Source organism: Chaetomium strumarium, assembly GCF_033439665.1.
Source record: "Chaetomium strumarium strain CBS 333.67 chromosome Unknown B0T15scaffold_7, whole genome shotgun sequence".
Taxonomy (NCBI): Eukaryota; Fungi; Ascomycota; class Sordariomycetes; order Sordariales; family Chaetomiaceae; genus Chaetomium; species Chaetomium strumarium.
This window is the reverse complement of record NW_026944435.1, coordinates 1861228-1882551: the sequence shown is the minus strand read 5'-3', so window position 1 is coordinate 1882551 and position 21324 is coordinate 1861228. Positions and strand designations below refer to the sequence as shown.

General features: G+C 56.1%; 6 protein-coding genes across 6 annotated transcripts; 3 read left to right on the top strand and 3 right to left on the bottom strand.

Moving 5' to 3' along the window:
* Positions 1-1379: 1379 nt before the first annotated feature.
* On the top strand, positions 1380-3096 carry B0T15DRAFT_562310 (uncharacterized protein; the record flags this gene model as incomplete). Its single annotated transcript, XM_062870573.1, has 2 exons — positions 1380-1612; positions 1709-3096. 2 exons carry the CDS (start codon positions 1380-1382, stop codon positions 2934-2936), a joined length of 1461 nt encoding a protein of 486 aa, XP_062718259.1. The 3' UTR covers positions 2937-3096.
* A 1934-nt stretch (positions 3097-5030) lies between these two features.
* On the bottom strand, positions 5031-6545 carry B0T15DRAFT_496942 (kinase domain-containing protein; the record flags this gene model as incomplete). The annotated part of the gene is made up of 2 exons (XM_062867226.1): positions 5031-5162; positions 5232-6545. 2 exons carry the CDS (start codon positions 6543-6545, stop codon positions 5031-5033), a joined length of 1446 nt encoding a protein of 481 aa, XP_062718258.1.
* A 4428-nt stretch (positions 6546-10973) lies between these two features.
* B0T15DRAFT_403238 (kinase-like domain-containing protein) lies at positions 10974-13597 on the bottom strand (the record flags this gene model as incomplete). The annotated part of the gene is made up of 7 exons (XM_062865196.1): positions 10974-11834; positions 11895-12032; positions 12109-12524; positions 12584-12980; positions 13052-13201; positions 13267-13348; positions 13404-13597. 7 exons carry the CDS (start codon positions 13595-13597, stop codon positions 10974-10976), a joined length of 2238 nt encoding a protein of 745 aa, XP_062718257.1.
* An 802-nt stretch (positions 13598-14399) lies between these two features.
* On the top strand, positions 14400-15403 carry B0T15DRAFT_306910 (Longin-like domain-containing protein). Its single transcript, XM_062863879.1, has 3 exons — positions 14400-14763; positions 14867-15175; positions 15272-15403. The coding sequence occupies exons 1-3, from the start codon at positions 14727-14729 to the stop codon at positions 15373-15375; spliced, it is 450 nt and encodes a 149-aa protein (XP_062718256.1). The 5' UTR covers positions 14400-14726; the 3' UTR covers positions 15376-15403.
* Positions 15404-16039: 636 nt separating this feature from the next.
* Positions 16040-17858, bottom strand: B0T15DRAFT_403089 (Peroxin-3; the record flags this gene model as incomplete). Its single annotated transcript, XM_062865188.1, has 3 exons — positions 16040-17166; positions 17228-17631; positions 17701-17858. 3 exons carry the CDS (start codon positions 17856-17858, stop codon positions 16040-16042), a joined length of 1689 nt encoding a protein of 562 aa, XP_062718255.1.
* A 1655-nt stretch (positions 17859-19513) lies between these two features.
* On the top strand, positions 19514-20504 carry B0T15DRAFT_514508 (uncharacterized protein; the record flags this gene model as incomplete). The annotated part of the gene is made up of 3 exons (XM_062868127.1): positions 19514-19589; positions 19726-20115; positions 20224-20504. 3 exons carry the CDS (start codon positions 19514-19516, stop codon positions 20502-20504), a joined length of 747 nt encoding a protein of 248 aa, XP_062718254.1.
* Positions 20505-21324: the final 820 nt, after the last annotated feature.

Genomic DNA, 21324 nt, shown 5'->3' with positions numbered 1-21324 from the left:
AGGCGGCCACCAAACCATCGACAATCACGGGGACACGATCTCATCAACAAGGGGGGCTACGAATATGTTACAGGGACTAGCTGCGGCCCAAGCTCCACTCAGGGCTCCACGGCCGCAAATCTCAAACACTAGAGCCAGCGGAAAGGCACGCTCCAACCTGCCTGATACCTCAAGGACCACATGTGCGGATTCTCAACAGTGATTCTCACGCGCAACTTGCCGCACCCTCTTTCCGTAGGAGTTTTGGGAGGGACTGGTTCGTCCCCTTTCGTAAACAAAAACCACCGTACAGAGCCACAGATGCCGGGATTAGGTGTCCCGTCGTCGGGCATGATTATTATGTGCCCCCTTAAAATAAGGCTCCCGCCACCGTCTCACAGAGCCCCTCATCCGCGGTAGGTAGGTATTTCACCCCGGGGCATCGCCTTCCTGACGCAGCCCCTGGCCCTGCCGCCCTAGGCTTATCGACGTCTTTCGTTTTAATCCCTCCAGCCCGCCCTCCAAGCCCCGCGGGGTTTGGACGGTTTTCTCCTTTTACATCTGTATTCCACTACCGGCGTGGCTGGATTTAACGTTAATCCTGTCGCTCATCCAGTCCTCGGCACGCACATCCGAACACTGCTTGATAGTGGACTTGGCCTACCCTGGTCTCTAGTCCGTACCACCAACCCCGGCCAAACAACCGCGGCGCTGAAAGACATTCCTGGATTGAGACGAGGGAAAAGGAAGATAATAATATCGGCGAGGGATCAAAGGAGACATTTCAATAATAAGTCCGTTTGTGCTTCGCAGCCAACTCGCCACGACGACGACTCGGCGATTGCAACAAGCGCGCTCCAAGCCCTACACGAAACGCAGGAGCTTGCAGATTTCGGCTTACGACCTCCACTGAGTGGCCGAAAAGGGGAAGGTGCGCCCTTCACACTGTGACACCAGCCCGAGAGTGTTTCGAAGCGCCCGGGCCGGAACGACCAGCAGCTCGAATTATTGTTCCGGGCCTGCTCGATAATCACACAATTAATCACAGCAGATCGCAGATCGCTTCGGCCTCGAGCGGCCTAGCCGTGCCATCGGTTCTAGGTTTCCATTTCCGCCTCTTTTCCTTTTTTTCCTTCCGCCTGGATTCGAATTCATCAGCAGTCCCTTTAATAGTCTCGCACTGGATGAAGGAAAAGAAGCACAGAGGATCTTAGTTTTCGGGCCAACACCCAGCCACCTCCCGCCGCAGCGTCGCTTCCTCCGCCCAATCCTTATCTTGAGGCGCTTCTGCTTCATCCAAATTCCCGGTGTGCTCTGGAAACCCTCCGGCCTTACCCACGGGGTTCTTCATCGGAACTCTTCCCAGCGCACTAGCGCGACCACGACTACAAACCGACAACATGAGCACAGCAGTTGCAATGGCCCCGTCTCCGGGTCCCCATGATAGGCCGTCGTCGTATGGCTCTGACCTTCCTTCTACCACGACTTCCCCGGCTGCGCAGAGGACAGTAGCTGCTCCTCCGCCTCCTCCGCCAGCAAATGCAGCGCCAAGTAATGCGTCTGCAGCACAACCACCACGGTCCGGGAGTGGCAGCCCAAGGGCGGCTGGTGCGGCGGTGAACTCGCAGAAATCGTCCCCCCAAGCGCGTAAGCAAGCCCAGGCACCTCTGAAGATTTGATCCCGTTCGCCTCATCGACCTTTTGCTAACTTGGGTCCATCGTTGCACAGATCTAGGAATGGCGAAAGGCCAAAAATCATTGTGAAAAAGGAGCCCGGCTCCCCGGGTCTGCCCACCGCCAGACACCGACCGAAAAAGCTGGACCTCTCCAGGAACACGAGTATTGTGTCTCCCGCCACTGGGCGGCCCCTGACCGCGCGAGAGGGTGCACTGGGCATTCAAGAGGTTGGCATCGCCTGCCTATCACCAGGCTTCGTTCCCAAGGACGCCACGGAGCAGGAGCAGCTGAACCGCAGCATGAGTGTCCGGGAGCACCAGAGACAAATCATCGAGGCGAGGTTGCAACAGCAGTCGGCGAAGATGGGAGACGGCTCGGAGAAGGATAGCAACGGAAGCCACTTCGCTGCCAAGACACCGGGCCTTGCGCGCAAGCGCGGTGCGCCGCCAGGTCTGAGCATCGTTGCGCCGTCGCCCCAGCAGTTCGCAACCGAGAGGGTTATCCAGTCCGCACCGCTCGGCCAGTCATTCACTGGGAGGCACAACCCACACCCACTGACGCGGCACATTACCAACCAACCCTCGAACCTGGCCAGCACGTCGCACATCCACCACGTGCCCGCCACCCAGACAAACAACCGGCTCCCGCCAATTGCCGACGTCTTCGGGCAGAATCTCTCCGGTCACCCTGACTCCAGCGGCCACGCGTTGTTTGCCAACCAGAACCAGAACCGAGGCCCCCTTCCATCCCCACACCACCCCCCGCCTCCGCCACCACAGCAAACCCGTTCCAGGGAGTACAAGTCGGCCGAGGAAGCCCAGGTTGAGCTGGCCGGCGGCCGGCCAGAGCTTCTCCCAAAGCTAGTACGGTACGGCGGCCACCAGCCCCCAACTCCGCCGTCCCCTCCGCATCCACACGCGCGCGACCAAGCCTCACACCATCACCATCACCATCAACATCCCCACGGCAACCAAGGCCATAACCATAGCAGACCGCCACCGCCACCAGGCCCGGCCGCCCCAACCGCCGCACCACCCACGGCTACTGCTGCGGCTCCCACCAGCTCCATGAAGCGGAGGCGCGACCAGTACGAGGAAGGCGGCAGTCCGCCGCTGGGTAACGGGGCACGGCCGGCTCCGGCAGCGCCGATGCCGTTCTCGTCGATGGGCGCGAGGAGGGGCCCGTTCGGCGAGGGACGTGACAGCCCCGACACGATCGAGGCGAAGAAGGAGGAGTTCCTGGCTTTGTGCTCCCGGGCCTGGGATCTTTTCCATTCATGACCTTGATCTCCCTCTCCTCCCGCCCACCCCCTCGTCCCTCGAGCTAGTTACTGGATCTTGCTCTTGTCGGCTGTGGAAGGCTTGGTGTTGGAGGAATTCTAGAGGTGATGTTGATGTCGGTTTCGGATCCACGGGTTCATGCGTTGCTGCTGTCCGAGATTGAGGTCGGAACTTATGGGCTAGGGATGGGTGTTGGCTTGATGTGCGGGTGGAGGGAGGGAATAGGAGGGGGCCTTGTGGAATCTTCTCCTTGGTTATAATATGATGGGGTTATGTCGGCTGGCGTAAGGGCATACGTGTCTGTTGATGTCTCGCGTGGATGTTTGAGAGCCACTTTTTCCTGTGGATGTTGATGCCTTTATCTAACCTACCTCATCCTCTCAACTCTCGCTCTCCCTGCTTTCATGTCACTCCTCCTTTGTTGCTGGACACTGTCGATTCTCAGCTTTATATGAATCCCAGGATATCAATAGCTGGGAGACAAGAGAGAGCTATACAGGCTCTGTATTTCTCGGATGTTCTCGTTTCCTCCAGCTTGGTATGTTTGGGACACGGTGATGTAATCAGCGATCTCAAAAGGGACAACCATGATGCTCTCATTTTGCTCCATTTCTTTCAGTCATGTGTAGTCCTTTCTTTCCATCGATTCTGGACCTGGTCCGTTATGGCTTTGGGAAACGCTGCAAAGGCGGTTATGGTAAGTAGCTCAAGTGCCTATATATAGGGAACGGACGGTACCTAACTAAGTATGCGTTGGAAGCCCGAGATGGGTCCAAAATAATCACCTCCTTTCCGGCTGTTCTATAGCCCCAACCTGACTCCTCAATCGACAATGAACATGCTTGGCTAAATGTGGAAGGTCTCTTGGTGGATCCAGGGGATGAGTGTAGGTAGTGTTGTGTTGTTTCTATGCCACGGGCCGATCAACGACGACATGATATGTGTACTTGCCGAGGACTCGGGTTGAACTTGCTGCGGTCTGGATCATGATGTAGAGCACACTAACGTACCTTACCCAAGACATGTGATGTATCTGGTTTCTTCTGCTTCACTTACCTCGTGTGAAACGTCCGCTGCAGCTGAAGACCTGCAGCATCTTCCATGGTCTACCTTCCATGTGCTACGTATATGTTGCTTCTAGGTCGTCTATTTGAGAGCGAGAAATAGCAAACCCTACGGGGCCAGCAAAAGCACCCCCTGGCAAGCTTCATACTATTAGGTACCAGGGAAACGGTTCAAGAAAGACGTCTATTCGAGAAGCCTGTCATCAATGACTCGATACAAAGACTAAGGAGGAACAAGAACCTGAGCTTTTGGCACATCAGATTGACTAGTCTAGCTGGACCAAAACTGGTCCGCTTTAAAGAGTTAAATATTCATGGTAACGTTAATAAAAGAATACTGAGGCGAAGCGAAAAAGGTACGGTACAGGAAGAAGGGAAGAAGACCAATGTGATCTCCGCTCCCGGAACGTCGACAAAAGCCTCCCAGTGACGCCCTCACCCATCCCGACTGCCGGATTGCCTCGCCGTCTACCCGCAACCAATGTGAATGCAGCCGAGGAGCCACCGAACCGGAACCATCTTGACCAGATTGACTGCTAGGGAAGGGAATGCTTTGAAATTATCAGGTTTATTTAGGCCACCCAAAGCGCTACAAAAGGCAGACTGCCTACCCCCTCAAAGACACCCCTGAAAGGCAGAACAGCTAAACATGGGAGGGGAAACAAAAAGCACACAGAACACCGCCCAGACAAGTAATAAGAACAAGAACCCACAAGCTCCAAACTCCGATGCTGGGCAGGATCAAGACATCCACTGCCATGAGTTCAGTAAACCATCATCGCCTCTGCCGTAGTAATGCTGTTGTTGTAGCGTGCTCGCGGATATCATGAAGGTATCGACAACCGGCGGTAAGCAAGCATGAGATTCTAGCCAACCTTGGCTAGGATCGAAGAGTTAGTAAGTAATGCGCTGTTTAACCTGCAACGTTAAACACTGTTCACGATGTTCCGTCCGTCGGATGGTGCGGTGATGGTGCTTGCGCCTGACGAGTCTGGGTTCACACTGACCATCCCACCTGACGGGGCATGAGTTAGAGGCCCTCTTCGCCGGCCTTGCAGAGCTGGATTTCGCGGCCCCACTCGGACTTCAGAACCTGCGATGCGGTAATTCTCCGCGTGGGGTTGGGATCTAGGATAGAATAAATTACGTTCCGGCAGCGAGCCTGGTGCGGGGTGTCAACAACAACAACATGACGGGCGCTCGGCCAAAGCCAGCTGAATCTGCCACGTACCCTATGCAGCTGCTCGATTGGGGCGTAACCCTCTTCGTCCTTGCGGCCCTCGAGGTAACGGTTATAGAACTCATCCTCGTCCCTTTTGGCGACACGCCACAGATGACGGCCGCTCCGCATTGCCATATAAATGACACCACAGGCCCAGACATCGACGGCGCGAGCATCGAACTCCTTAGCAGTATACTCCTCGGGAGCGATGTACGGGGCCGAGCCACATAAGCCCGATACCATGTGGGCGTCATTCTCCCAAGCCATGCGGAAGCACTCGCCATTGCCGAAGTCGGTGATCTTCAGTGCGCCACGGGTCGTCAGGAGGAGGTTCTCCGGCTTCAGATCGCGGTGGGCAACGCCCATCTCGTGCATATACTCGACACCGCGCATCATCTGCTTGAAGAAACAGTCCGCTTCTTGCACCTCAAGCTTGCCGGCTGACAGGATGAGCGTGTACAGGTCGCCGCCCGCGCAAAACTCCATGACCTCACAGTAGTCCCCCTTGGAGTCCTTGAGCAAATCGAGGGTGTGAATGACGTTGGGGTGCCGGAGCGACGATGAGATGCAGAACTCGGCGGTCAGCCGCTTGCTGTACTTCTTTTCAGTCTCTTCGGGCCGCCGACGGAACTCTTTGACGGCAAACAGTCTCTCGCCCAAGCCATTGTCCAGCTTCTTGTGAGAGATCCTCACAATCCCGAAGGCACCCCGCCCCACAATTTCCTGGCACTTGCCGTACTTCTCCACCAGAGTTGCCGACTGGTTGGGGTTGATCCTCTTGTCCGACGCTAGGTGGTCTTTCTCTTTCCTCAGGTTGTCTACCCAGTTCGACACCAAGGAGAGATCATTGTCGGGCGCTTGCTGGTCTGGTTTCCTGCCAAGCAAGGCTTTGATCATGTCCGATAACTTCTCTTGCCGGCGGCTGGACTTCAGGTGGTGTTCGTGACCGCCTTGGACGTCCTGGTTGGGGGCAAAACGTTGGAGATTGACGTCTTTCCCGTTTGCCACCTTGCTGGGAGATGGCGACGCCGTGCTTGAAACCCCATTCTGGGGTTTCCTGGCCTGGGCGGCGTTGTCGTTTGTCTCAGCCACTGCAGCGCGCTGGGAGACGTCCTTGGCAGAAAACATGCGTGTTAACCGGTCCTTCATAGAAGCCTTATCGGCGGGTTTGAGGGGCTGTTCGATGGCACCATTATTTGGTGTGACCGTCTGTCCATTTTGGCCGTTCAGTTTTGGCGACTTTGAAACCTCGATGGATTTGACCGACGGCGGCTGTGATGAGCGCGGCGAGGCAGACGCCACGGAGTTACTGGAGGCGGCCATGATGGTACGCAAAGAGAGCGTGGTTTTCCAGGAGTCGTATGATGTTGCCACGAGGGGCTATCTGACAATTAGAAGTGGTGATGCAGGGGCCGATCACTGGGTGAGCGATGCAAGGCGCTGCAAGGCAAGATGTGGGCTTCAATCACTGCGCTTATGCAAGCGTCAGCGATCTTGGCGGCGAGCAACGCCTGGGATGAGTGGGCAGAGCCCGGTGTCGCGTTGAGCTGGCGGTGACAAACCAGCAGTCGTCGTGTGCGCGAGATCTTCTGCTCTCTCTGTAGACGGAGAGAAATTTGGTTGAAAATGTATCCGTAGGTGTGAGAAAATCCAAAGTCGATAGTGAAAGAAGTGGGGTGCAGAGGGGTGGAGTTGGTGAGCTGCTAGGTTTGAGGCGGATGGATGTTGTTCCTAGGTTCACAGTAGGTAACTTGTCGGAAAGGTAGACGTAGGCCTTCGACTCTTCGTGGTCTTGGCTTTTAGTCTGTCGAGTTTTGTCCGTGGTATGCCTCCAGACGCGAGCAGAGGACAGTCGGTGATTGTTAATAGAGGCAGTCAAGGGCAGATGACTGCGCGGGCAAGCCGAGGTTCGACATGGTGTAAAAGGAAGCGTTAGAAAAAGAAGCGGGTTATTGAGGATGACTTCAGGATGTGCAGCTGTTGACTGATCGACTGGTGGAATCGTTTAGCTGGCTGTGGTTTGGTAGGTTTAATAGCCAAGGGTGTCAAGAGTGTTCTTGCCTTGAAAGGTGCTGGACCACTCTCAGGCAACTTGAAATGGGGGCAAAAGCTGTCGGGTGATTGCGAATGGAATTATGGGGATGACGGAGATGGCGGTGGTGGATACCGAGTGGTGAGTAGGTAGGCTGGTGAGGTCGGCAACCTGGAAACGGGCACGGCCCTAACACAGTGGATGGACCCACCTAGCGGGCGCGCTGGAAAGGAGGGCTGGAAAGTGTCGGTACAGCTTTAATAATAAAGGGACTACGTAGTGTAGTCGTTAGCCGGGACAGTGGCGGCCGTCCTGGAAGGCCTGTGCTGGTGAATGGTCCGAGGCAGTGGGGATTGAAAGAACGATACGGTCCGCAGCTTGGGAGCAACAACCAGAGAGCTTTATGTATTGGAAGATCAGTCCGAGAACGACCGGCAGCTGGATTGCTGTCCTCTGCGTCGCAAAGCCAACGTGCGAGTCACGTTAGGTACGTATTTGAGCCTCTGATATAGTTGCGCCCTCCTCAGCTCGAGGTTGCTGTGGAGCGGTAGACGTCAGGGATTCAGTTTTCCAGAGTACGGATACATACGGATACACTACATAATCGCGGTTCACGGTTAGAGCACACTGTACACACTGTGGACCTTCCCGAGACCTTATACATGTAGAACCGCAAGACGCAAGTGACAGGGCCCTGACAGGCCGATTTCGCCACACAATGCACTGACGCTGCAGTCCGGGTTACACAGCTGCTTGACCGCATCTTGTTCACTTCATAGCTAACATTGGTTAGCAGAAAGGATGCAATCCCAGACTGTTGCTGCATGCGGTTACGTCTGCAATGGCCAAGCCCATGTCAGAGCCGAAGCGAACGGTCGGTGGACCCAAACCCTGGAGGTGATCTCCCTTACTGCCGCTTATTACGGAGTACTGCCAGCTGCTTTCGCCCGCCGATATGGCCTGCAACTTTTGTTTCGTAGTCGAAATACCTACCTACCGGTAGGTAGGCGATTCCAGGGCCGCACCGCGGCTTCTTCTTTTTCCTGAAACTAATCTTTCAAGTCCATGAGGATCTGGAGCTGATCACAAATACACGGCCATGCTCCGTTCCTCTTCGGCGTTCCATATGCGTTCGTCCAGTGGCATAAGAACTTGTGGATCGCCAAATACCGAGTATCCGTAGTGTGTACTTACATACCAGGCATGCGTACCTTATTTAACGTCGCAATACCCGTCTAAAGTGTAACAACCCCTCGCAACTGGACACCTTCAGCCCGGGTGACAACATCCCCCGTTTTCTTATGCAAGACGAGCATGCGGACGACATAGAAGCCAACACATACCTCTTATTAAACGGCGCGACACAGGGCTGGACGTGACCTTGGCAAACGGACGTTCTCTAGCAGACGATTGTATCCACTTCAGGACCTCTCCATCAGTCTTGGCAGTAGCTTACCTCTCCACCTGACTCCATCTTCGCATCTCCCGGTGCCGGGTGCTTTGGCGGCCTCCCGGCTTTCGTTGCGGGGAGCTTGACGGAGACAGGGCCGAAGGATGGAATCTGCGCGCGCCGGAGAATTGACGGCCGGCGAGATGCCGCGCATATGGCCACTTTTTCTTTCCTCTCATTTCTCCTCCTGGCGTTCCAATCCAATCCCAAGAGTCGGCGTCCCTCGCGCGTCATTGAATCACCCTCGCAAAGACCGCGTTAGTGTCACATGCTGACCGCTGGACGGCTCAGGACTGCTCCGAACTACATCAACTGGACCGATATCCATGGATCAGTTTCAGCCTCCTCTGCCAATGACTGACTTCCTGGGTCACCACACACCAACCCCCCTCGTCCTGTCCCAGCATACGGAGCACCCATGCTGCAATTTGCATTGCATATGCGTCCTCGCGGCGCCCGGCCAAACCCTTATTAGAGCTCCCTGCTCACGCTGCACGCTACGGCAAGCCCTGCGTGCACACCAGCAGATATGGGCAGTGTCTTGCAGCAGACCGCCACCACTCGATTGTTGTGCACTCTTCCGCGCCAGCTCTCCTGTATGAGGCATTTTCTGGTCTTCATCTTCTCCGCCGCCGTGCTTCTCCGGATTGCTTTCCCAATTCACCTGGGTTTTGGTGCAATGTTCCTCACTCAGCAATCGTCAGCATCTTGACGCAAATTCCGGCGGGTGATCATTGGTCAGGTCGCGGAGCGCTACCACTGAGGTCGTGCGGGAAACGTAATTGTCATGATATGGTAGCGTGCATACAGCCCTCGGAGCCGCTTCCGTTGCCCATCACCGCCTATTGATATCCGGGTTGATTGAGACAATGTCGACAGTCTTGGCAATGTCTTGCAAACCGGCTCAACCTCCAAGATCTCCGGCTGTCTGGTGCCGAAAGGTAGAGTCGTTGTCCGCATAACGACCGCCTTCGTGTCTGTGTTCCTTGGACGAAAACCCGCCGTGTTTTCTTTCGCCAGACGCTTTCTGGAGTAGGTCGGCCTGGCGCTGGTCGTGACCCTGCCCTGCCCAGCGCCGGAGACCGCCAGATAACCGTAGCGGCCTGTTTCACCGCAGCTCCAAACTTGGCCTTCAAATTTTGAGCCCGATGCCGGGCAATCTCTGAAGTCCATGATACCCGGTACGGTTCCATGCCCAGTTCAGCCACATATTAATGGAATAGGTACGCCCTGTCTCAGTCTCCCGGAAACAGATTGCGGTGAGCGTCCGGAGGGCCGAATGCCCTGCATCTCCGACCCTTGTCTCGGGCCCTGATTCTCTCGGTTGGCAGACGGAATCGTCCACACGTGGTCGAGACATTCGCTGAGAACTCGACGATAATTTCCAGGGTGATGCCATGCACATCAGCTTAACGCCTTGCACCAACTTGCACATGGTGCGTGTGATGTTGTAGACTGCATACAGTATGCGTGTGTTACACAGCGCATTTTCACTCTGGGTACGCCACAGGGGCGGCTCCCCACCCAAACCGACGTCTGCGGAAATCAAGCTTGACATCTAGCTATGGTTTCACAAGGCAGCTGGCAACCTCAAATGCAGGCAGTTATTTTACTGTTTATTTAAGCTAGCAGCCTCAGCTTTTCGCTAACTTGAACAAGCTTTCGCCAAGGCCGTGGCTACTGTGGCAGACATCTGGGCGAATCAAAACAACAATGCAAGACTGTACAAACGGCATTCGTCTATACATAGGTATTCAGTGTTATGGGAGGTGCTGCCATCGCAAGAGCTTGAAACCACCGATGTCTCACTCACCATGGAGTTTATGTCTAGTCGCTAAGGTGCTCTACCTAACATTACACATACTACCCGATTCCGCAGTGTCGGCAACTCTAGCGCGATAATCAAGACCTTATCGAGATTTCGGTAAGGGGTTGTGGCAGTGCACTGCACCTCAGCTAAGGGTGCCTGGGAGCGTTCCACGAACACTCGGCGAGCTTTTAAGGGGTAAACGGCCCATGAACAAATGGGAGACTCATTCTATCCTCCCTTCTTTTTGGGTATCCATCCAATTCGATGTGTTAACCGTTTAAACTCAGCTGGAGCTTCTACAATGCATTTCCAAGCTTGACCCCCTTCTTTCCTGCCGCTGTCACGGCGCACAGTATCGTTAACGGAGATTAAGCCACGGGGCCCGTCTTGCAGCCACCCCATCCCGAGCGCCATACCTACTTCCCATCCGGAAGATCGACTTATGGATCAAGCACCTGCTCAGTTCGCCTCACGGCCTGGAACAGTAACTTGCCCCTCTGCTTCACCATGACGACCTTTGGGCTCAGCTTTCCTGGAGGCCCCAGCCATAGCCTGTGCCACCAAATCTGCCAACCTCATCCCCCCACCCCTTTGTTCCACTTGCCCGGCGACCGCAGCAGCAGCGGCAAGACTCCTCGGGGTGCTGCGCTCACCGGCACCCCACCCCAGCGCCGCCGATACATTCTCGGTCTCACCACCCGACACAGCAGCATTCACAGTAGTAGCAGAATACCCACCGCCACCACCACCACCACCACTACCACCACAGAACCTCGTCTGATAAATCGGCCCCGGACCACCCGCGACTTTGCCACGGCCGGCACGGCCGGCACGCCGACTTGTGCTGCGCTTGATCCGCTCCACCTCAGCCTCAAACGCCCGGTCATAGACATTGAAGTCCACAACGGTGGGCGAGTCGGAGACGATGTCGGCTGCCGGGGCCTGGTCGGCGGTGCCGGAGAAGTCGTCTATCCCGCCGGTTCCGATGCCCAAGAGGGGAGGGGGTTGTTGTTGTTGCGCCTGGTCCGTAGCGGCAGCAGCAGCAGCAGCAACAGTAACAGCTCCTGCGGCGGCGCTGGGATCGGCTGCTGATTTGAGAAGCTGGTCGAAGCTGGCCCTGCCGCCGTTGGCCAAGAATTCTTCGCGTTCGCGGAGGACGCGGGCGGCGAATTCTGCTGTGGATTCTTCGGCGGATGGCCTGGCTTCCGGAGGCGGGGATTGTGATGCGGTTGTCGACGTGCCGTCGGGGCGGCCTTTGCCCTTCTGCTGGGCGGGTGGCCGGCGATTCAGGAGACACTTGAACTTGGAGATCGCTTTCATCTGGGGGATTGTCAGTGGACAGCGGTAGGTGGCCGTTAGCTAGGTGAGGGGGCAACCTACAACGTATATCAGATGGCTCATTTTTCTGGTAAAGGCGTGGTTTAGCTCAAGCGGATTGGGCAGATCCACCGGGTCGGAGCAGTTCTCTTCGGCGCTGAGTAAGGGGTCTGTACCCCTTTTCGTCACCCATGGGTGTTCCTGAGGAAAAGGAGTTAGGGCATTTCTTTTTCTGCTCGCGCATCCACCATACTCGGAGCGGCAGAAATGGACTCACTCTAAGCTCTGCCATCGTAATCCGCCTTTCCGGGTCCTTCTCGAGCAGCCTCCCCATCAGGTCGATGAAATCCGGGTTCTCGTCGGGAGGCAACCTGGGGGTCTCGGTCCTGATAGCTTCGTACACCTCGAAGACGGTCTCACGCTCAAAAGGGATCCTTCCGTAGCGGAAGCAATACAAGGATACGCCCATGGACCAGATGTCGGCTGCCTTCCCCGATACATCACCATGCTTCGCAACGCAGAGCTCGGGAGGGAGGAATGCCGGCGAGCCGGCCGACTTGCTTGTCCTCATCTCCTTGGTGGCCTTTTCAAACATCTCGGACACGCCAAAATCTACAATCTTGAGGACATCGTCGTCGGTGAGCAGGAGATTGTCCGGCTTGATGTCGCGGTGGACAACCCCTTGCGAGTGCACTGCGATCTGCGGCGTAAGTATCTCTACCACCTGCAAGGTCGAGCGGGGGAACACTCACGGTATTCGATGCCGAGGATGAGGTCGCGGAACCAGTAACGACAGGTCTCTTCCGGATAGGGGGTTGCGGATTCACCAAGACCAACCTTCATAACGACCCCCTTTTTGCACATCTCCAAGACCATGTACAGAGTGTCCTCTTCTGGGTCGTCCAGCACCTCGATCAGCTGGACGAGGTTGGGGTGGTTCAGCTTCTTCATGATAGCCACCTCCTCGCGGATGAGGTAGAGGGCGTCCTGGGCCTCCTTGGTTCGCTCTTCCGAGAAGCCGGTGATGGGCGCATCCGGCGCGCCGAAGCCGGCAGCCCGAGGAAAGCGGCGAGAATGCCTTGGCCCATGGCGGAGGATTTCTGACTGGACTCGCTTTCGGAGCCGTGTTTTGGAGAATGCTTTGACCGCCTGCGACGAGGGTCAGTGACAAATCATCGGGCGACAGTCTACATTGCATGCTTAACGAGAGCATGACGCACATATTCGTTCCCAAACTGGTCAGTAGCAAGGTGAACAGCGCCGTATGAACCGCGCCCTATTTCGTCCTTGATGACATACTGGTTGATGCGTCGGTGCGACCGTCCTTCCGAGTCTTCATTGGTGTAATCTGACCGTGCATTGAGGGTTTCCTGAATGTGATTGATGTCTGAGCACCCACTCGCCGTGACCGGGGCAAAGAGCGACAGCAACACACCTTGATCTCGCGGTGAGCCGAGGGTGTCCTCCGATGGTGTCTCAGAGGGCTGGGGAAGCTCTGGACATGTGGCGGTGCGGAACTGGGCGGTCATGTGTTAATGAGCCTTTCAGAGACAAGCATGCACCTACACCTACTGGGGATACATCGGAGCCGGCTCGCCGTCGGGATCGCCATGGAATTCGACTGAGATACCCGGCGAGGCCAAACCCAGAGGCAACGCCGTGAGCGCTGGTGGGGTCATTGTATCTCTGTCGCTTGCTTTCGGACGCAGCGCCAAGGTGAATGAGGTGGGCTGGATCTGCGGATGTTTATGTTCTTCATCGGCCATCGCTGGGTTGAAAAAGAGAGAGTAACAAAGTGTCTGCGTTGTGGAAGGGGTAACCTAGATTGGGCCTTCAAGTATAAGTATGGCAGGTGTTCACGGTGACACCCTTGTCACCCAATCTACCGACGCGGGGATGGGAATGAGATGCACGAGTCGATCGAGCTATGCTATCCCGTGTCACAATGCTAAAGTACGGTACCCTTTGTTGCGCTTGCGTCGTTCTATTGCCGGGTAGAATGGGGACTTTGTTACCGTCGAAATCTCAGCAGACTTTGAGTTTCAACTGGAACAGACATCCGAGTCGCCAAAGAACGGGGCAGCAGTAGAATTAGCGTCTCCCCAATGGCCACAAAACGAGCGGGCAAACGTCCTGGCATGGGCATCTGCAGGGCGATACCTTCGAACGCCTCGCTAGACCCGAGGAAATTTCACCTAGTACCTACAGCCGAACCCTTCCTGACGAGGGGATTGACGCTATGCCAGGAAATGTTCGACAAGTCCAGACTCTGGTCAACGGAAGCTTTCCATCCCTCGTCTGGGGGGCCAGTACTAGTACTCCGTAACCGCCAATCTCGCGGTACACGAGTAGAAGAGCCCCCTTCAACCCCACTGCTACCCCGCCAGCGATGCCCCGGGCCCAGTCTGGAGCCTCACAGGGAAGACGCACGGACTGCACCGCATAACCGGGTAAGGTAGCTTTTCTAGTGTATTGCGGTCAACAGATAACAACCTGACAGTACGTTGACAGCAGCAGGTTAATAAAGCAACAACTCGACCAGATATCCAACTGCATGTTATGTTAGTGATACAAGGTACTAATGGAACGGCCTGCGCTCGATCGACTGAGGGCAGTCTCCTTAGCCGTTCGTGTCAAGTGTTGAACAGGCTACGGATACCTTAGTTTGCCAAGGCCATCTTGCATGTGACAGGGGTGATGGCAAGAAGCTCGCATAGCCGGTCAATCAGCAGGCAGCTTTGCGACTCCCATCCGATTTGAAGGGACCCGACGTGTGCGCGCCGACTCCAACATCGCGGCCTGGTTGGGGCTACGATTGCATCCCACTCCTTTCTCAGTCTCACGTCCCCGGCGCGAACTCGTTCGCCCCAGGGACCTCCCCACCAGATCACTGCCATGGTCGTCTACTCATTCTACATATTCGACCGGCACAGTATGCGCCTCTCTCTTCCCCATCCACAGCTCCCTTGGGGAATACCTCAAAGTTGAAAGCAATCAAACCACTAACTACAATGTGCAATTCCCCCTCACGCCAGCGGAATGCATCTACTCCAAGTCCTGGCTCCCGCCCAGCCACACCAGCGCTGCTAATGGAACGACGGCGACCGCCAAGACGGCGGCGGACGATGCGAAGCTGATCTTCGGCACCGTGTTTTCGCTGCGCAACATGGTGCGCAAGCTGGGCGGCGACGACGATGCCTTCGTCGCGTACCGCACCGCCAACTACAAGCTGCATTACTACGAGACGGCGAGCAACCTGCGTCTGGTGATGCTGACCGACACGGCGACGCTGAGCATGCGCAACGTGCTACACCAGATATATATCAATCTCTGGGTTGAGTACGGTATGTTGCTCCTCTTCTTCAGTGAGCCCCCGAGGGGGGACGAGGTGGGTCTTCGTGGCAATGATCGCTGATGATGGGGGGGTTGTACAATTTCAGTGGTGAAGAATCCGCTCTCGCCGGTCGAACACAAGGGCGGGGCCGGCGTGAGGAATGAGTTGTTTGAGCTGGGGCTGGACCAGTTCATTAGGGGGCTTATGTGAACGATCACGAGAGACGAGGAAAACGAGTAGGACATGGCCCTCAGCCTTGGAAGCAGTTAGGGCCTCTGAATTAGCCCACAACTGGCGAATTCTGGCGATAAGAGCGCCAGCAGTGGTGAGGGGCATCGGCAGAGATAATGCCGAGCTGTTGGTCTGGTGTCTTTGAGGGAAGAACCTGGAAGTTGCCACAGCAGCGCCCTGGAGGAAGCCGCCGGTACTACAGTTCTCGGAGGCACATTCAGAGCCGGATCGGGGAGGCAACAGGCAGGCAAGCAGGCAAGGCAAGATCGAGATACCCAACGATGGCAAGACTGCCAACCATGGAACACACAACCAAGCATATTTTGCACATCTTGTTGAGCGGCCTAGCTAAGACCCCAAGCGGAGGGCCCATTGGCGAAGCCTTCGCTGTGAAGTACTTCCAAGTGTCGGCCAATTCCCTTATCTGTCAGCATCCATGTACTCTTTGTATCTCTCTGCCTATGCTAACCTGCTACCCACATGTGATTACCTTTGTTATGTTCTTGATATATACTCGTTCCATCTTAACCTGCCCGCTGTCTGTCCCCGATTAACCACAAACCATGCTAGATCGTCAATGGAAGAATAGTACATATCTTCAGTCATCAACTCATTCCTATGCGTTACAGCCTCAAGAGGCCTATCACTTCCCAGCACTCGCCTTCTCCCAAACACTATCAAACAGACTTGCCTGGGGATCATTATTTTCCTCAGCACGCGGTGGTATATCTACCATGACCATACTCTCCTGCACCACGTCCCCTCCCTGTCTTTGTCTCTGCCCCTCCTCTTCACCCTGCTGCTGTCGCTGTTGCTGTTGCTGCTGGCCCAGCTCCTGTTTCCCCTCGCTTCTCCCTCCTCCTCCTCCTCCTGCGACGTCATCATCATCCCCCACGATCTCGGCCTGCCAGTTACTCGAGTACACCACGGCGGCGAACCCTTCCAGGTCGCGCACCGACTCCATCGCCTGCAGGTATTCGTTGGGCATGCCGTTGCCGATGGCGTGCGCCTGGCGGGCCAGCACGCTGAGGACCTTGGGCAGGGGGACCGCGCGGCTGCTGCTCAGCGTGCTGCCGCCCAGTGGGTCGAGGCTGGCGGCTGCTGGCGTGTCGAGCACCCCCTGGACGAGCTTCTGGTCGAGGAGGAGGGAGAAGCCGGCGTCGAGGAGCTGGGTGAGCACGTGCGAGAAGGCGGGGGACTCTATCAGGTCCGAGGTTTCGTCCAGCAGGCGACGAAGGGAGGCGGCCGAGGTTGGTGATGAAGGGGCTGTAGTGTGTGGTGTTGTTGCGTCCGTTGGGTTTCCCGACGGGTCGGAGTCGAGGACACCCGACTCGCGGAGGACGAATTCCTCCATGTCCGGTGGCGGTAGGAGGAAGGGGAGCCAGGCGGAGTTGTTGCCCTCGACCAGGCTGCGCACGTCGCACGTGAGCTTGGAGAAGGTGTCGAGCGTCAGCGTGTCGCGCGGGCTGAGGTGTCCGAAGACCTGCCGCACGGCATGCTCGACCCGGTGCATGACGTCGACCCAGCCGCGGTTGAGCAGCCACCAGCTGAAGGTAAGGTACTTGCGGTTGACGTCGAAGTCCGTGCCGTAGGCTTGCTCGGGGCTGTCGTCGTCGTTGTTCTCGAGGCTGATGGTTCCTGGGGCGCCGCCCGTCGCAAGAGAGACGACGCTGGAGAGGTAGCTCCGACGCCCAAGCAGGTTGAGCTGTACTCTGGTGAGCATGGTAAGAAGGCCGAGAGTGTAGAGCAGTGTGTATGCTCTTGTGATTGCTGTAGCAGTTTCTGCGTTAGCCTGCGACTGCGACAATACCCTCCTGCCCCCGTAACGTACAGCTTATTGTCAGGTCACCCCAGAGCTGCCGCTTAGTCTTCCGTGGCTTTGGCGGTGTTGAGAGTGTCCCTTGCGGCCCTCCCAGAGTCCCGCTGTCCGGGCCCGTAGCGGATGGCGGCGTTGCCACCGAGAGCTGTGTCGTGTGCACGCCGGCTTCGCTCTGGGCGCTCACCGTGATGATGCTGCGGCCGTCGTCGTCAGTCGCGTTTGCCTCGGACACGGTGGGTGGGCTGGTGGACCCGATGCTGCGAGTCCTAGCTGCTGCCGAGCCCTTTATCTGTTGAATCTCAAGGGAGATCTTCTCCGTGTCCATAGCCTCGAGGATGTTGTTGGTCGCGGTGGGGAGGAGAGCGAGGACGGTGAAGGTGCAGTCCTCCTGGTTCTGCTCGAAGCGGCGACGCAAACTGCAGAGTGCTGCCGTTAGCTCAACTCGGGAATTCTGCCTGCGCAATGTGAAGACCGTTGGCACAAACTTCTCCTTGGCGATGCGATCGCTGCTCATGCGCTCGCGTGCATCGCGCAGCTTGCCCAGGACATAGCTTGTCGCGACATAACCGGCGCCGATAACGCCCAAGCCGATGGCAATGGGTGTGCGGTTGCGCCTGAACCATCGTCGCGTTGCTGCGAGCATGGTGTTTTCGGCAGTATCGAACTCTGGCTACTGCAATGGAAGCATGTGCTTGTCTGTAGTTAGTCCGTCTGCAAGTTGGCTTGGGTTTAATATCATTTAACTTACCGCTGCTGCCCAGCCTTCCAATTGTTGCTTGGCCCCTGCCCGCTGCTGCAGACACGTCCCGTCCGTAACCTCGGCTCGGCAGGCATCTGATAGGGCTGCCACCGGTGCCACCCATGTCCGGGTGGTGTGGAACCCGAATGAAGCGGATCTTAACCCTGACCCTGAATCTTGAAGGATGAATTAACTCCCCCCGTCGGACGCCCTTCGAGTCAGCCTACTTGTGCAGATGGGGGGACGCGATGTTAGTCAATTGTATGCCCTATCTGTATAAATTCACCGTCGTCCAATCGTTCTTCAATCCTCATCAGCTGGCAAGTACTGCATCGTAAGATTCCTCAACCGTTAGTACGGACCCACAACGATCCATACCTGGGCGTGCTGCCTCCGTTATGGTCTCATCATCCACTACTACGTAGGTACTATACCCGTACCCCAACAATGTGCTCTTGGGTCGGTGGAACCAACTCAGGCTTAGGGCTCTCGCCGCTGGACGATGACATCGAAGTCCTCTTGTGCTCCTAGAAAAGAGTGAGAAAGGGCTCAGCTCGCTCAGAGCGCCGTAGCCGACACAGCTTCTTCTCAGTCACTGCTCTGTCCGAGCCAAACACCATATATCAGAACGAGATACAGTAATGCGTCTAGGTGCCATTTATGCAGCCACTACTAGCCATAGGTTGTTGTCCCCGATACTCTACTGTACTCGCTCTTGAGCAACAACAACCTGGAATCTTCGGTACCAGACCAGTGGACACCCAGATCAAGTTATCAACAGTGTCAATAGGCCGTTGTTCAACTTCGGCTCGGTGGGTCTCGTAGGGCTGATCCAGCGCAAACTTAAAAGAGAGGTGACGGATGCAACCTAACCTTTGGCTGCCACTTCTCGTCCAAGATTGCTCCAGGCCATCAGTCTATTGAACAGTATGTAGGGCCCGATCTTCGCTCTTGCACGGGACATCCAACGTTTCGACGGTCACGGTGACAAAAAGATGTCTGAGAGCTGTGCGGTTGGCGTCGGCATTTGGAAGAAGGCTACCGTGTAATCTTGTAATGCATCACATATTCTCAGGCGGAATGAGATAGGACCCGCATCGAGAAGAGAGGCATCCCAGTCCAGTCTGGGCCCTCGCATGCCCCTCCACCTCCTCTTCCATCATCATAGTGACGGGTCATGATGTAACCTTCAGAGGTCTAGATGCGGGTGCGAACTTGTACACTAGTATTCCGTACATACAAGTACATACACTGATGGGGTTCTTGGCTGGGTATATGAATTGGCTCGGCCTACCTGGGTAGGTACGCTAGTGCATCACTTCTGCAACAAATCGACCATCCCTTTCCGTAGGCCCATGTTTCCAGCTCATCCAACAAGCTTCCGTCCGGCACTCCACAACGCAGGAAGGCAACGTCACAGCTCATTTCGCTCCAGGCCAGCTGCCCCTCAATTGTCATTTGCGCCGCCCCTCCATACATAGAACGACCCCCTTTCACCACATCCATCTACATACACACACGCACAGCGCAAGTTATCAACACTCCGAAAACGTCTCACAATGGATCAGCGGGGTCCCCCGGAATTCATACTTGAGGCATTTGCTGACCCCAGCTCGGTCCATGATGTCGTCCGTGGTAAGCTTAGCCAAAGCGCAGGGTTTCTGCTGTTTATTGCCCCTCCACACCACGCCAACCGCATCTTCAGTCTGAACCACACCGGCTGCAACTCGATGACACCACAGTAACACTGACTTGATAATTCCACTACCAGGGATCCTCCAGACGATCTTCTTTCTTCGCTACTTCCCCACCGTCCTCCCGCAGACCCGCGACGTGCTCGGAATCGAGCTAGCTTACGTCCCCGACGCCGAGATCGAAACGCTCATTGACCAGCGCGTGGCCGCGCTCGTGCGCCAGCTCGAATCCGAGCGGCACCAATCGCACAATATCACTTCTTCCGACAGCCGAGGTGGCCCGTCACGGCTAACAGGCACTGCCACGCCACCCTCAAGCTCCGGCGGCGGAGGCCGGGGCCAAATAACGGTTCAATTTCTCGAGAAGCGCCGGCGCAAGACCTGGTACGCCATCCGTGGTGATGACGAGGTCTGCTGGGAGAGCTGGACGGTCAAGGTGACCGTCGCCGATCCTCGAACAGAAAGCGGTACGTTCTTTCATTCTTCACTTCCTCATCCCCACTCCTTAGTATCCCTCCTCCTTCGTTCTTGAGCCCCCTACCCATATATCCACGTCCGCTAACCGGATACCACAGAACGCGCCAAAGTCCGCCGCGCCTCCGAAACAACCCTCCGCAACACGATCCTCAACGCAGTCACCCTCGCCAACGCCCACAAAGACCACATCCCACCCATTATGAATTCCGAATCGAATCCCTTCCCCTACCAGATCAACGTGGGCGGGCCAGGTGGTAGTGGCAGCCACCACCAGCAGCAAAATGAGGCGGCAACGAACGCTGTGCCAGGGTTGGGATTTGTGGCAAGGACGGGTGTCGGGGCCGCTACCCAGTGGGTGACGCGCATGGGCATCTACTAGGCGCAGGTCGCCGGGCGCGCTTTGCGAAGGTAGTGCCTTGGTTTATACGCTGCTGCTGCTGGCGTTGCCGCTTGGTTGCGGACGTTGTGGGACCGGGTACGGGGCGTGGATCGCCGCGTACCCTGAAGGGCCCGTTCCTCATGGTGTCGAAAAAAAAAGCTCGCAAGCGTGGGGCGAGCGAAGGGATTGGGGTTGGCTGTTTTGGATCAAGACGAGGGAGGTGTAGTAAAATAATGGGGCTCAATACCCTTCCGGAGATGGGAGTCTAAGCTTGGATGGGAATCGTGACTAGGAACACTCGCGAAGCGGGTATGGGATATGGCGTTTTGGGGCTATTACCAGCGGAATATGGGTTAGACTTTGTCATTGGGTTTTGGCATTCACTACCTGGGAATATTCTTTGGCTACTCTGGCTGCGCATGTTTGATAGGCTGGCTTCTTTTGGAGATCCGTCTAGATAGCTTAATGGAAGGACGAAGGCGCGCACGGTTGACAGCGAGTAAAGGCTGCAGAGGAGTACAATAGTTCAGGATGAGGATGTACGACCTAGATCAGACCAGACGGCATCGAGAGAGCACCTAGCAAGTCCACGGAACAGGATTGCAGCCCAGAGTGAGCGATCATACAAAAATATATTGATCGCAGAAAAGAATAAGAGACAAATAGGGTACAAAAAAGCCCATAGGTCATTTGCCATTTTCAGGAAACTCCCTCAAGAAACCACTGTCCCCCTTATCCTGAACAATTAGTCCAACAACAAACCAAAGCTGCCGAGCCACCCGCTCATGAAACCCTGAAAGTGATCCGAATCTGAAAATGC

Excerpts from the sequence above, each read along its gene's own strand:
- B0T15DRAFT_306910 (XM_062863879.1), top strand. The coding sequence starts at position 14,727 with ATGGTCGTCTACTCATTCTACATATTCGACCGGCACA. Across the intron at positions 14,764-14,866 it reads CTACATATTCGACCGGCACA|CGGAATGCATCTACTCCAAG; the intron begins GTATGCGCCTCT and ends CCCTCACGCCAG. Across the intron at positions 15,176-15,271 it reads CAATCTCTGGGTTGAGTACG|TGGTGAAGAATCCGCTCTCG; the intron begins GTATGTTGCTCC and ends GTACAATTTCAG.